We start from the raw sequence: 16,242 nt of genomic DNA on the forward strand, positions 1-16,242 counted from the left end.
TTTTTTTGTTATTTTTTACTTTTGTGGCAAGCCTTTCTTCATTGTGAGCCTTAGCTTTCCTCACTTCATATTTACATGCTCGGACTATTTGCTGATATTCTGCCTTAGTTATGTTCCCCCCTTTCCACTTTTTATACTTATCTTTTTTGTCTTTCAATTTGTCAGAGAGTTCTTTATGCAGCCATGCTGGTTTCTTTTGGGAGCTATTATTTTTCTTCTTTATTAGTATTGTGCTAGACTGGGCTTTTGTAATCTCATTTTTCAAAATTTCCCAAGCTTCTTGAATTGTTTCCCCCTTGAGGATTCTCATCCATGGAATTTTTCCTAAGCTCTCTCTAAGTTTGTTGAAATTAGGTCTCTTAAAGTCCAAGACTCTAGTTTCACTTTGTTCTACTACTTGTGTTTGCATAATGTTGAATTCCAATATTGCATGGTCACTTGCCCCCAGGGTTCCTGTGGCTTCAACACCTTCTATCATTTCCTCTCTGTTAGTGAGAATTAAGTCCAATGTGGCTGATCCCATTGTTCCCTTCTCTACTTTTTGGGAAACAAAGTTGTCTGCTAGGTTTGTTAGGAACCTGTTGGATCTTCCACTTGGTGCAGAGTTTGTTTCCCAGTTGATGTCAGGGTAGTTAAAATCCCCCACTACTATGGTGGTGTGCTTCCTACATACCTTAGTTAGCTGACTAGCAAAAAGTTCATCTACTTCCTCTGCTTGGTTGGGTGGCCTGTAGTATAAGACCTATGGCAATGTCATTTCCCCCACAACCTTTAATATTGACCCAAATGCATTCAAGATAGTTCTCATCATTGTTGTGCTCTATTTCTGTAGAGGGGTAATTATTTCTTATATATAGTGCAACTCCACCTCCTCTTTTATTTGGTCTATTTCTTTTAAATAATTTAAATCCTTCTAGCTGTATGTTCCATTTGTCAGTTTCATCCCACCAAGTTTCTGTAATGACAACAATATCGTATCTGCCCTCTTTTACTTGAATTTCTAATTGGCCCTGTTTATTCCTCATACTCTGTGCATTGGTGTATAGACATTTGAGTCCATTTTGATTGACCCTGTGTTTACTGTCTACATAACCTGTTATGCCTGACTGCCCCTATTTCTTGCCACTTGTATGATTCATGCACATGGTATGGCACTCACTATTAAATGCTTGGTTTTGCTTGACAGCAGGATTGATAATCTTACCCGCACAAACATCTGTGTTACATGCACTGATAACCCTATGAATTTTAGATTGCTAGGGACAGAAATGTTCTGTATTAATTAATTCTCTGTCCCCGCTGTTCAGTTTAAAGATCTGTTTGTTCTGATCTGAAAGAAGCTTTATAATATTACCAAACCAGCTTTAGTTCTAATAAAACATTTTTTAAAAAAATCAAAAAATTTAAACTGAATTTAAATTACCTTAGAATGATTCTACGACGTTTATTCAAATTAAGTTTTTCTTATTTGGAATTCCTGCTTCTGAAACTTGTTAATTTCATTAAGTATTCATATCTGTTAATTTAAGAATTTAAGTATGCCAGAAACCACTTTTTAAAAGAAGTTGAAGAAATACCGGTAGATGAAACAGAAATTAATTATTGCCACATTTGTAGGAATAAGGAGTGTCAATATCTTATTTTTCATTTTAAAATATGAAAATAGGTTCCTTTTATTTTGAAATGTATTTGTTTTATATTTCCTGAGAATTTAAGGCAATTTTAGAACTGTTAGAAATGCCTTCCAAGAGAGATTGCAGTATTAATCCATTCGGCTGCAGCTCATCTTCTTACTTCTATATTTTGGCTAACATCCACAGGATTCTTAACATAAATTTAAATAAATTGTTGCAAGCAAAGAACGTGAATATTCTTGACTATTCTTATTTATTATCTGATTTGCATACTGTCAATTTCAAAGTGACTCTCGGGGATTTACATCCATAAAAAAGAAAAGGAAATCATAATATCATAACAATATTTTTAAAAATACACTAGTTCGTTACTTGAAATTTACTAAGATATCAAGAATGGTGCAAATGGAACAGCCAAACATCACACAACAGTGAAAGAATATCAAAAAACTGACCTATTGTAATTTCTTGTTCATATATTGTGTTTTTCTGTTTGAAATAGGATTTCTCTCCAACATCCCCTCCCAAACAGAACAGCAAATTGTACGAATAGGTAGCAACAAAACCAAATAAATAAATTATATTTTTCCATCTTTCCTATTACTTTCTCCTATTGGTATCTTATGATTATCATTTTGTTGTTTGTATGTACACTGACAACTTATGCACTGGAAACAAATTTCTTGTGTGTCCAATCACACTTGGCCAATAAAAGAATACTCTGTTCTAAATGCTATGCTATATACATATACATGGGACGCAGTGGGTCAGTGGCTAAGACTCTGAGCTTGTCGATCAGAAAGGTCAGCAGTTTGGCAGTTCAAATCCCTAGCACCGTGTAACAGAATGAACTCTGTTACTTGTCCCAGCTTCTGCCAACCTAGCAGTTTGAAAGCATGTAAAAATGCAAGTAGAAAAATAGGAACTACCTTTGGTGGGAAGGTAACAGTGTTCCATGCGCCTTCGGCGTTTAGTCATGCCGGCCACAGGATCACGGAGACGTCTTCGGACAGCGCTGGATCTTTGGCTTTGAAATGGAGATGAGCACCACCCCTTAGAGTCAGGAACGACTAGTACATACAGTATGTACAAGGGGAGCCTTTATCTTTACCTTTATACATACAGGTGAAACTCGAAAAATTAGAATATCATGCAAAAGTTCATTTATTTCAGTAATGCAACTTAAAAGGTGAAACTGATATATGAGATAGACTCATTACATGCAAGGCAAGATAGTTCAAGCTGTGATTTGTCATAATTGTGATGATTATGGCTTACAGCTCATGATAACCCCAAATCCACAATCTCAGAAAATTAGAACATCACATGCAATCAATAAAACAAGGAGTGTACATAGAACAATATGGGACCTCTGAAAAGTATAAGCATGCATATGTACTCAGTACTTGGTCTGGGCCCCTTTTGCAGCAATTACTCCCTCAATGCAGCGTAGCATGGAAGCTATCAGCCTGTGGCACTGCTGAGGTGTTATGGAAGACCAGGATGCTTCAATAGCGGCCTTCAGCTCTTCTGCATTGTTCGGTCTCATGTCTCTCATCTTTCTCTTGGCAATGCCCCTTAAATTCTTTACGGAGTTCAGGTCAGGTGAGTTTGCTGGCCAATCAAGCACAGTAATCCCACGGTCATTGAACCAGGTTTTGGTGCTTTTGGCAGTGTGAGCAGGTGCCAAGTCCTGCTGGAAAATGAAGTCAGCATCCCCATAAAGCTCGTCTGCGGAAGGAAGCATGAAGTGCTCCAAAATCTCCTGGTAGACGGCTGCGTTGACCCTGGACTTAATGAAGCACAGTGGACCAACACCAGCAGATGACATGGCTCCACAAATTAACACAGACTGTGGAAACTCCACACTGGACTTCAAGCATCTTGCAGTGTGTGCCTGTCCATTCTTCCTCCATACTCTGGGTCCTTGGTTTCCAAAATGAGATGCAAAAGTTGCTCTCATCAGAAAAGAGGACTTTGGACCACTGAGCAACAGACCAGGTCTGTTTTTCTTTAGCCCAGGTTCTGAGGTTGTTTGTTGTTCAGGAACGGCTTGACAAGAGGAATATGACATTTGAAGCCCATGTCCAGGATCTGTCTGTGTGTGGTGGCTCTTAATGCACTGACTCCAGCCTCAGTCCACTCCTTGTGAAAGTCCCCAACACTTTTGAATGGCCTTTTCCTGACAATTCTCTCCAGGCTGCGGTCATCCCTGCTGCTTGTGCACCTTTTTCTTCCACGCTTTTCCCTTCCACATAACTTTCTATTAATGTGTTTTGATACAGCACTTTGGGAACATCCAGCTTCTTTTGCAATCACCTTTTGAGGCTTTCCCTCCTTGTGGAGGGTGTCAATGATGGTTTTCTGCACAACTGTCAGGTCAGCAGTCTTTCCTATGATTGTGATTCCTACTGAACCAGACTGAGAGACCATTTAAAGGCTCAGGAACCCTTTGCAGGTGTTATGACTTAATTAGCTGATTAGAGTGGGACACTTTGAGCCTAGAATATTGCACCTTTTCACAATATTCTAATTTTCTGAGATTGTGGATTTGGGATTTTCATGAGCTGTAAGCCATAATCATCACAATTATGACACATCACATCTTGAACTATCTTGCTTTGCATGAAATGAGTCTCATATATTAGTTTCACCTTTTAAGTTGCATTACTGAAATAAATGAACTTTTGCACGATATTCTAATTTTTTGAGTTTCACCTGCATACATACATTTTAGATATATGTATATCTATAACTAATGTATCTCCTGCTTAAATTGTTTGATATTATTTTTATGATCCGTCACACAGTCAGCCCAGATGTTGAGACTGAATTTGGCACTTTATCTACCTGTTGAGTCCTTCCCAAGGACCTGGAATAGGTAGATGTGGACGTTTGATATATTGTCACAAGATGTAAGCTATTCCGAGTAAAGCTGCCTTTTGCATTTGACTGGCGGTGATTTTGTCATTTATTATTATGTATCAAGCTCTTGTACTGTCTACCATCATCAAGCCAGAAAGGGCAAGAATGTGAAAAAGTCATGTCTACCTTAAAGCCAAGACCTTGCTTTGTTCCACCATAAATGGTCAAAGACATTCTGTGTGTGAAGTTTCCAAGAGTTGGCCTAATTAATTTACGAGCCCTGAGACAAAGTTAAAAAAAAACCATTCATTTATTAGGACTAACATCTTGGCACGGATTTCTGTGTAGCCGAAACTAAATCCCACTTAATGGCGTCTGAATTTTACCTCTGTGCCCCCTCCCCTCTGGCTTAGGTCATCAATCACATTTCCCCCCCCTTCTCAAGTTGATAGTAGTCATGGAAATGCTTTAGGCGTTTCTGTGGTCAGAAGGTGGTAGCCATCTTCTACTCTTGTTCACCTGATCTTGAGGTTTCCATCTCAATGACAGAAGCCGTGTCTTGTGTTATGTGCCCTCTTGACGTGTGCATGATCCAATACACATACCAAATGGTCGGGATCCTTCTACACAGCTTTTACTGTTGTTCCCCTCCATGTAGGCTGAAGGCAGGATGCCAATACACCCTCAAAACTAGGAGCCGATTGTCCCTGAATTTGCCTTATCCCTCCTTTTTTGAACAATTTCAACTGATGGAGACATCTGAGTACAGTGAATTTCTCATTCTAACTCCTCTCTGAAGGGAGGAAATATTTACTTGATCTTAAAATTTTTCAAAATTTAGTATTCTTTATTGGCCAAGTGTGATTGGACACACAGGGAATTTGTCTTTGGTGTGGTTGTGGCCTGCCAGCGGCCAGTGGAGTATGGCAGCAGATTCGGACAGTGAGGAGGTTGGGAGGAACATGGGCCAGTCCTGGAGTCTGGGGAAGGCTCTGACGAGGGCTCTGTATCAGAGCCAGAGAGGGGGCCAGGGCTGTCTGACAGTTATCAGCTGCCTTCGGAGTCAGACATCAGTGAGGCAGACAAACAGCTGGAGCCTGTTCCCAGTGTGCGCATGCACAGAGTTGCCAGATGAAAGGAACAGCTAAAGAACAAGGGTAGACTTGGGAGTAAGGCCACAGGTGGACGGTGAATGGCACCTCCCATAGGGAATAAAAGAGCAGTGAAAGGGGAGGGGTGTTTGCAGGAGACAATTAGTTCATTCCTGCATTCTTGCCAAGAATTGCAGCGTCTGAAAAATATTGGCCTAGCCACTCTCCAAGCCTGATAAAGGTCGGTAATTGTGAGCCGCCTTGAAAAACTGTGGGAGAGGAAAGACATTGCTGGAGAGGAATTCACTGTAAATTAAATAAAAGGGGTTTATCGGGACAAGGACTCGGCTTTGCGCTGCTGAGGAAGCCTAGCTCAGAACAGGTGTATAAGCTCTCAATGTACATAAAAGGCATTCCTCAAGAATCATAAGATACAACACCTAGTGATAGCCATAGGAAACTAAATAAGCAATCAAAATCATACTAGGAAAGTAAATAAAACAATATCATCGTAAAGATACAAGCAACAAGGTTATAGTCATAAGTAGAAGATAGGTAATAGGAAGGATGAGAGGAAAAATAGTAATATACTCTTAGTAAATAGTTTGACTATTGTGGGAATCTCCTCAATATTTTGTTTCAGTTGATTTTTGACATTTTGAAAAGAAAAGAAAAACTGATCCCATTTCTACTCCCCCAAAACCAAATCTCTGCTCACTTTCAGTTCCATCCCTCTAAACATTTTGGCTCCCCATGGTTTATACTTTTCCCAAGGGTATTTGGAGGGGGGGGGGATGAATGCCTACAAGTCAGGGTTGACTCCTGACAACTATAGGGAGACCCACGATGGAGTCCAATGTTACTGTTGCTAAACAAGACGGATATTAAGTGAATTTTGCCCCTTTTATAACCTTTCTTGCCACAGTTTAAGCAAATCACTGCAGTTGTTAAGTTAGTAACACGGTTGTTAAGTGAATCTGGCTTCCTCATTGACTTTGCTTGTCAGAAGGCGATCAGATGACCCTGGGACACTGCGATCGTCCTAAATACATGCCAGTTGCCAAGCAACCAAAATTTGATCACATGACCACAGGGATGCTACAAGCAGTCGTAAGCATGAAAAATGATCACAAATCACTTTTTTCAGTGCCGTTGTAACTTTAAACGGTCATGAAACAAATCGTTGCAAGTCAAGGACTACCCTGAACCTTTCTTGGCAAGGTTTTTCCTGACGTGATTTGTCCTTGCCTCATTCCTAAGGCTTGGAGTGACTGGACTGTGGTCACCTGGTTGGCTTTGTACCTGTGTGGGAGGATTCAAACTCAGGGTCTTCTAGTTCATTAATTGATTGATTGATTGATTGATTTAGTGAGTGATTTTCTTGCGATTGCAAGAATTAGGTGATTCTTGAACACCTTCCCAATTCCATGATTATTTCCTTAAAGCCATGGCAAAGACCATTCTAAGTCCAATATTTTCCTTTAGGACAGTGTTTCTCAACCTTGGCAGTTTGAAGATGTGTGGATTTCAACTCCCAGAATTCCCCAGCCAGCAACGCTGGCTGGAGAATTCTGGGAGTTGAAGTCCACACATGTTCAAATTGCCAAGATTGAGAAACACTGCTTTAGGAGGATCTATACAAGATCATAGAGAATAGCAATTGCTGCATATTCTCCCTTTTGATTCTCCATATTTCTTTCTAGATAGCCATAGTATTTTTTTTCCCTGTTTCTGGTCCTCCAACATAAAAAAATGCTGAAATTCTAAAAAGAAAGCTAATTAATTCCCAATTTCAGCAAGAAGAAGAGACCCAAGATCTAGGTTGAAATCTGGCACGCACGAATCCAATTTTAAAGATCTTGCACTCAAAAAAAGGTGTTTACCTTTTTTTGACGGCCATTTCATTGCCTGTGTTTTACTCAACACAGTTAAACCTGCCGACTGGACTAACTAACCATTTCTGAACATCCATAACAGACCAAACTGATTGAGCTAGAATCCCAATGAAAGGACTAAAAGATGCATCCTTTCAAAACCACAGCCATAACCAGCTAGAACTGTGCATCTGAGGAACACATCATACCATTCTGAACCAAATTTAGATGATGCCACGAGCTTCCATCTGAATTTGCAGAAATAAGATTACAAAAAGTTGTAGAGATTTAGAAACCGCAGCAAATTATGTTAACGGCGTGGATGGGCACTTACCGGGTGAGGGAATATAGGTGGAACACCCCACCGCCCAGGACGATTTCCCCATTCAGGCTGTATTATTATTATTATTGTTGTTATTATTATTATTATTATTATTATTATTATTATTATCATCATCATCATCAATAATAATAATAATAATAATATTTTTATTTATTTATTTATTTATTTATTTATTTACTTTATTCATTAAACATGAAACTCAGCCAACTGAACATACAAAAATGCATTACAAATACCAGTGACTGGTGCTAATGGTTGATACGGTTTGCTGCCAGCATCCTAGGTATCAACCAAGTACTTTTTTAAAATATAAGATGTTCCGAGTAGCGCAGTTTTTTTGCAGTTCCCCTGGTGTTATTGTTGATGTATGTTCTTGGACATGGTGCCAAGTGTCCCAATGACAATGGGTACTACTACTATTATTATTATTATTATTATTATTATTATTATTATTATTATTATTATTATTATTATTATTATTAATAATAATAATAATAATAATAATAATAATAATAATAATATGTACTTTATTCATTAAACATTATTATTATTATTGGGATTTGGAGACCAGATGTCCACATCCCAGAAAGGATGCCAATTGATGTGGCCAATGTCTCTTAAGTCTCACACAAAGCTAAGAATACATACCACACCTGCCAAGCTTGCATTTTCGGAGGAAAAGTCTACCTCACTCTGCACTTTTCGATTTTAAAGACAGTTGCAAATGTCTCAGACACTTTACACATTAACAGAGTTGGAAGGGACTTTGTAGGTCATCTAGTCCACCGAAGGGACCTTGTAGGTCATCTAGTCCACCCCCACCCCACCCACCTCGCCCAAGCAGGAGACCCTATACCATTTTCTGACAAATGGCAGCCTAGCTTTGAGCTCCAGGAAAAGAAGAGCGGCTCCCGGAGTGCGTTGTTTTCCCCCTCCCCCCCTCACTCAAGCGCCGGTTGAATACGAGGAAAGATTGTAAAGTTATTCAAGCGTAAGAAAAAAAACCCTTCCTCACTTTAAGCTAGCAAGGAACTCCCCTAACGGCCGCCAGGATGGGCGAAGACCACCGCGGGCTGCTCTTGCAAAGCGATCCTATACAGGCTTGGACCGAGGAACACACACACACAATCTATCTAACTCAGTTAGGGGATCCTGGAGAGCAAAATACACCGAGGGTTATTGCAACGGGAAGACTCACCGCAGAAAGCAGGCAAATCTGGCAATTTATAAAGAGGGGCAAAGGGCCAGGAAAACGCGTCTGCTTTTTTAATATATATATATACTTACATGTCTTTGGCGGGCAAATTTTTCCCTTCTACTATTCGGATAAACAAGGAGCTCCTTTTAGCCATGGCTCAATCGCGCGCTGCGTGGAAAGGAGGACCGCCAAAAGGAAACATTAGCGCCCGGTTGGCATAATCGGCGACTTGGCAGGGTTGATGATGCCCAACGTGATGAAGACACTTAACAAGAATAATAATAATAATAATAATAAGAAGAAGAAGAAGAAGAGCAATAAATAATCATTGCAACGAGATCCGAAACTGTGAGCGGAACGGCCGCTAACTCAGCGCCTTCCCTTCCCGCATTTCCATGCAACCTTGCCCGACTCAGCTCTCTCTCTCGATATAGATAGATAGATAGATAGATGGGGTATATAGGAAAGGTGCACTCGTGCCCGTTTTTGTTTTTTTTCCCACGGCTCGGCCAATCGGAAGGCGAAGAGAGGGAGAAGGAGGCGTGGTCGCGAGGGGACGGTCAGCTGTGATTGGAGGAGATGCTGCCCTCGCTGTCCGGAGGAACCCTTTTCATGCTTCCCAGTTTGTGACTTGGGGCTCGGAGTGAAGTCCGCCCACGCCGCGTCCGCCCGAGCCTGGATTGCAACTTCCCGGAGCAGGTTCTCTTATTGGGGTGGGAGAGAGGGGGGGGGGGTCAGGGGCCATGTGGGGAGGAAGCCAGGCGATCTACCATGATGAGTTTGTTTTTAGCTTTATATGAGATAAAGTAGGATAGAATAACAGAGTTGGAAGGGGACAAATTTTTCACTTAACCACATAGATTTTGGGCTCAATTGTGGTCGTACATTGAGGACTACAGTGTACCCTGTATTATACATTTAGGTTATCTTCAATCAGGGTATCTTTGTCTTCAACCCTCCTATGTTTGTGTACCTGTTTTTCTCTCCCAAGTCTCCAATGGCTGAGAATGACCCTATTTTAATTTAGAAATAGAAAAACAGAGTTGGAAGGTCTTCTAGTCCAACCACCTGCTTAGGCAGGAAACCCTACACCACTTCGGATAAATGGTTATCCAACATCTTCTTAAAAACTTCCACTGTTGGAGCATTCACAACCTATGGAGGCATGTTTTCCATTGATTAATTGTTCTAACTGTCAGGAAATTTATCTTTATTTCTAAGTTGCTTCTCTCCTTGATTAGTTTCCACCCATTGCTTCTTGTCCTACCCTCAGATGCTTTGGAGAAGAGCTTGACTCCCTCTTCTTTGTGGCAACCCTGAGATATTGGAACACTGCTATCATGTCTCCCCTGGTCTTTCTTTTCATCAAACTAAACATACCCAGTTCCTGCAACCGTTCTTCGTATGTTTTAGCCTCCACTCTCCTCTTCACTCTTTCTAGAGTCTCCACATCTTTTTTACATCGTGGCAGCCAAAACTGGATGCAGTATTCCAAGTGTGGCCTTACCAAGGCATTGTAAAGTGATATTAACTGGGCATCCAGTTTCCCGACTGATCTGCGTTGTGTAAATGCAGGTGGTTGCCAGGGTCCTTGGTGCTCTCTGAGCTTGGTTAAAAGTCTGTAGAGATTCTCAGTCCTCCAGGTTACAGTTGTCCCAACAATTTTTCAAGAGGCAACTGGTTTTTCTGGTTTTTCTTTGAAGACGTTTTGCTTCTCATCCAAGAAGCTTCTTCAGCTCTGACAATATAGTGGGGAATGGAAGGATTTTTATTCCTTGCAGACAGCTGCTCATTTGCATCCTTTTAGTTCTCGGAGCTTGGTTGTTTGCATGTGGGTGTTTTGTGACCCAACATTATCAGAGGGAGTAATGCCACTCATCCCTACCAAAACTGGCAGCAAACCTTACCCTCCCTTGTCCCGTTGTTACATAGTTGGATCATGAATCATCTGCAAGTAAACTTAGCACCAGGTAGTTCAGATCTGAACAGATACCCTCTTCTGTTGGAACTATAACTGGCTTAGTTAATAAACCATGGCTCATCCACGGTAAGTGAATTGTAACTTACCCCAAGATAATAGTTTTCTAGGTTCGCATAATTCCCCAAACTATAAACAAACCCTATGGAAGGGATTGAGCGCCAAAGAATTGAGGCCTTTGAACTATGGTGCTGGAGAAGACTCCTGCGAGTCCCTTGGACAGCAAGGCGATCAAACCGGTCAGTCCTAGAGGAGATCAATCTTGACTGCTCTTTAGAAGGCCAGATCCTGAAGATGAAACTCAGATACTTTGGCCACCTAAGGAGAAAGAAGGACTCAGTGGGAAAGAGCTGGGAAAGATTGAGGGCAAAAGAAGAAGGGACGACACAGAATAAGGTGGCTGGATGGAGTCATTGAAGCAGTAGGCATGAGCTTGAATGGACTCCAGAGGATGGTAGAGGACAGGAAGGCCTGGAGGAATGTTGTCCATGGGGTCGCAATGGGTCGCACACAACTTTGCAACTAAGAACAACAACATGGAATGGGTACACAGAGCCAGCTACAATGGGATGAGCTAACGGGCTCATTGGGTAGTAGAAACCCAAACAGCAGGGATGTCTGCTGGGGCCAAGGGTTGAAGAATTCAAGAGGGAGGCTGTGATTTGGTTGCCTGTTCTGTATGTCAGGTTGCAACATGGGTAAAGTGGCCTTTCCTGCCAGCAGCCCAAACGGGTTGCCACATTGGCACTTGGGCAGGTCTAGGGAAGCTCTAAATGCTACAGGCATAAAGGAGAACAATTCTACACCAGCACCTAGCTTTAAATTTCACTCTTTCTGAGATTTAAACCTACCCAGCACATCACTTTTAAGAGTCTTTAATAGTGGTTTTTAAATAGGCTACATGACTGGATTTACCCCAGCATTAGAAGCCAAGAAAATTGGAAAAAAAGGTTTACAAACCATAGCAAACTGACTTTGCTTAACTTAGAAAGCCAACACGCCGACTGGCTAAGTGTGAATCGAATCGTAAGGTACACAGAGATTGCCATGGAATTTAATTCCAAATAAACATATATTGGATAATGTTGCTCACCCCCCCTCCCCCATTTCACAGAGGTAGCCTTATGCAGACGTCCTAAAATCAGCTCCTGCTGGATTCAAGATGCTTCTTCTTAGGATGGAAGTAAGATGCATGAAATGAGGCACAGAGTTGCAGTAGCAATCCATTATTGCCACTCCTGATCATACAGTTAAGAATTTAACCCCCTTGGGTCACTGTCAGAAGAGCTGCTGATTGTATGGGCATCCCTAAAAATAATTAATGGGCATTTCTGATGCAGGTTCTTATTGGCATACAGACAAACTGCATCCTGGGAGGAGGTCAAGCTCTTTTCCAAGGCACCTGAGGGCCAGACAAGGAATAATGGATGGAAACTGATCAAGGAAAGATTCAACCTAAAAATAAGGAGGAACTTTCTGACAGTGAGAATAATCACCCAATGGAATACTGGTAGCTTTCATTCGGAAGCTGTGAGTGCTTCATCATTGGAGGCTTTCAAGACGAGGCTGAACTGCCATTTGTCAGAAATAGTATAGGGTCTCTTGCTTGGGTGGGGGGGTTGGACTAGATGACCTACAAGGTCCCTTCAACTTTGTTAATCTAATTGATTAATGGACAGTCAAACTGATGGATGTGTCCTTTTGTGATTATCAGGTCCCACTTCTGCAAAGAAAGGACTCACTAGCTAGCCATTTGCACGGCGGGGGGCGGAATTCAACTCCAAGTTAGAGAGGTCTCCCTATAGGGGGTGTCCATAGGGGCGGATGTCAAAAAATCAACATGGCAGCCACCATTATGCAAGTTAAGCCCTTAAACACTTTGGGAGCTTTAATTTTCTGGTTATGGCTGCCATATCATTTTTTTTTTACTCTTGGACACCCCTTGCCCCCCCCACCCCATCAAGCTGATGCATTCTTGTGTTACAGATGGATTCCTACAAAATGAGTTTGCAAAGAAAACAAAGGCTGCATCTAGTTTTGGTTTATTACATTCCATTGCAGGAATTGGGTACGTCTCGTCTAATGAAAAGAAGGATTAGAAGTGACATGATAGCAGTGTTCCAATATCTCAGGGGCTGCCACAAAGAAGAGGGAGTCAAGCTATTCTCCAAGGCACCTGAAGGCAGGACAAGAAGCAATGGATGGAAACTAATCAAGGAGAGAAGCAACATAGAACTAAAGAGAAATTTCCTGACAGTTAGAACAAATAACCAACGGAACGACTTGCTTCCAGAAGTTGTGAATGCTCCAACACTGGACGTTTTTAAGAAGATGCTGGACAACCACTTGTCTGAAATGGTATAGGGTTTCCTGCCTGAGCAGGGGGTTGGACTAGAAGATCTCCAAGGCCTATTCCCACTCCGTTACTCTGTGATCTATGATGTGCAATTCACTCAATAAAATATATGTCCTAAAGCAAGCAGGATGCAGGGATGAGCCGAGCCTCTGCACGTCTGGCATTTGCTCACCGAAAGCTTGCCTGGAATGCCTATGGCCTTTTCAGCTGTCACAATCCACGTAAACCCACTGTCAACCAGGGTCTCTGTCTAGCATTAAAATTCATATATTAGTGTAATCTTGTACAACAGAAACATAAACCAAGTTCTTATTTATACAATCAGGTTTGGAAGTATGTGTGTGAGGGGGGGGGGAGGTTTATAGATCGACAGGAAGGTGATTATTAAGCACGAATCTTGGTTGGAAAAGTCTCATAGAGCTCTCTGGATCTATCCATTTAACAGAAAGCTCCTTAGATCTGAATCAAGAACAGCAGCAGCTCCCCCTGCTGTTGGCGGAGGAATAACCACGTTATGTACTTCAGTGCCCTTCAGTAACACTATTTTAGCACACTTGGTGGGATTTTAAAATACCAGGGTTGTGCAAATGGTAATGGTCATTAATGGCCGCCTTTCTTTTTTATCCTTATTTCCAAGAATATATTCATGTAGTTTACATACAGAAACGAGTCATACAAATCTTTCAGAGATGGTATTCAGCCGGTTCGGACCACTTCGGGAGGTTTTAGCAACTTCCATTTCTTAACCCTGAGATTTCCTAATGGTCTCCTTTCCAAATACTAATCACACCAGGTTAGTATTTGGACAGGAGACCACAAAGAAATCTCAGGGTTAAGAAATACATTGGAATTTTTAATCTTTGGATTTGGATGTTGTGCTTGTGTTGATAAGTCTGGGGGAGAAAGACAATTGAAAATATTGCCTGAAATATTTTTAGGAAAGCCTTGTAGGAAATTTGTCTCCTAGAAAAATGAAATATTTTAGGACATATTAAAAGGGCAGAATATTTCCCCTAAAAGGGAGGCAGAAACTCATTCCCCTCCTCCCCTTTGGCAATGGGCCATTAAGGCCTGGGGCCAGTCCATTCTACATAACAAAGATCTACCTCCTTCAGGCAGAGCCATAATAGGAATCCCAAAGCCTTTTCATTACATCATCACCCAGCAAGAATCAACCAAGCTTGGGACTCAGGACAGCCTACAGAGTTTCCCTTGTATGGCCCCATAGAAGTGTGACAACCAATCAGAATACAAGCTCAAATTCAAAGCCTAACAAAGGGCATAAATCTATTCATAATCATTATTCCAATATCTCAGAGGTTGCCACAAAGAAGAGGGAGTCAAACTGTTCTCCAAAGCACCTGAGGGTAGAACAAGAAGCAATGGGTGGAAACTAATCAAGGAGAGAAGCAACTTAGAACTGAGGAGAAATTTCCTGACAGTGAGAACAATTAATCAGTGGAACAGCTTGCCTCCAGAAGTTGTGAATGCCCCAACACTGGAAGTCTTTAAGAAGATGTTGGATAGCTATTTGTCTGAAACGGTATAGGGTTTCCTGCCTAGGCAGGGGGTTGGACTAGAAGACCTCCAAGGTCCCTTCCAACTCTACTATTGTATTGTATTGTATTGTATCTCTCTCTCTTTCTCTCTCTCTCTCTCCCATGTGCCTTTTTGCCCAGGATCTCAAACCATGTTGTCCTGTTCACCATTAAAACCATCTTTCCAAACAGCCACCATGATTCTAGTGTCTTCCTCCCCACTTGGAAATGAACCCAGATGGATATTTCTTTCAACAGCCTCTTTCAGGTAAATTGCATGAATTCATTTTGTATATTTTTTCACACAACAGTTGTCACTAGAATGTTGAAGTATGCTTCAAAATCTCTCCGGGCAGTTTTGAAACCTCCTCCTCCTCCTTCCCTACCTCTAAATTGGTTGCATTGGGTCCCATTGCTCCTTTCTTCTTTCATGCACAAATTATTTTATGCATATATGAAAATGATGCAAGCAGCTTACAAGCCAGAGAATGGCAGAACAGAAATCAAGATCTACCGACAGAACTCCGAGAAACTTAAGTGTTCTTACAAGAATTTTTGACACTATATTCTTTAAAGATAACAATGACAACTGCCACTTTCCCCACATTTTGGTGAAAAAAAATAAAGATAAAGAGTTTAGCGAGAAGAGGGTTTTTTAATGAACAATATCAAGGCCTATTTGTATTTGAAGCAAATCTGTGGATTCAGCAATTTACAAATGTTACAAGTAAGGTTCTACACTTAGGCAAGGAAAACAAAATGCACAGGTACAGTATAGGTGCTACCTTGCTCAATAGTAGTAACTGTGAGAGGGATCTTGGAGTCCTAGTGGACAAGCATTTAAATATGAGCCAGCAGTGTGCAGCAGCTGCCAAAAAAGCCAACACAGTTCTAGGCTGCATAAACAGAGGGATAGAATCAAGATCACGTGAAGTGTTAATACCACTTTATAATGCCTTGGTAAGGCCACACTTGGAATACTGCATTCAGTTTTGGTCGCCACGATGTGGAAAAGATGTGGAGACTCTAGAAAGAGTGCAGAGAAGAGCAACAAAGAGGATTAGGGGACTGGAGGGTAAAACATATGAGGAACGGTTGCAGGAACTGGGTATGTCTAGTTTAATAGAAAGAAGGAGTAGGGGAGACATGATAGCAGTGTTCCAATATCTCAGTGGCTGCCATAAAAAAGAGTGAGTCAAACTAGTCTCCAAAGAACCTGAGGGCAGGACAAGAAGCAATGGGTGGAAACTAATCAATGAGAGAAGCAACTTAGAACTAAGGAGAAATTTCCTGACAGAACAATTAATCAGTGGAACAACTTGCCTCCAGAGGTTGTAAATGCTCCAACACTGGATGTTTTTAAGA

The 16,242-nt window shown here is 41.3% G+C and overlaps 1 protein-coding gene across 1 annotated transcript in view; it reads right to left on the reverse strand.

Moving 5' to 3' along the window:
* The window catches only part of RASA4B (RAS p21 protein activator 4B), a 103,505-nt gene extending 94,043 nt beyond the window's left edge, over positions 1-9,462 (reverse strand). Inside the window, exon 1 of the mRNA XM_081943400.1 lies at positions 9,095-9,462. Within this exon, the coding sequence (XP_081799526.1) occupies positions 9,095-9,159 (65 nt within the window). The 5' untranslated portion in view covers positions 9,160-9,462. The remainder of the gene's footprint in view (positions 1-9,094) is intronic.
* Positions 9,463-16,242: the final 6,780 nt, after the last annotated feature.

Source organism: Natrix helvetica (assembly GCF_964273705.1).
Source record: "Natrix helvetica genome assembly, chromosome: 2".
Lineage (NCBI taxonomy): Eukaryota > Metazoa > Chordata > Lepidosauria > Squamata > Natricidae > Natrix > Natrix helvetica.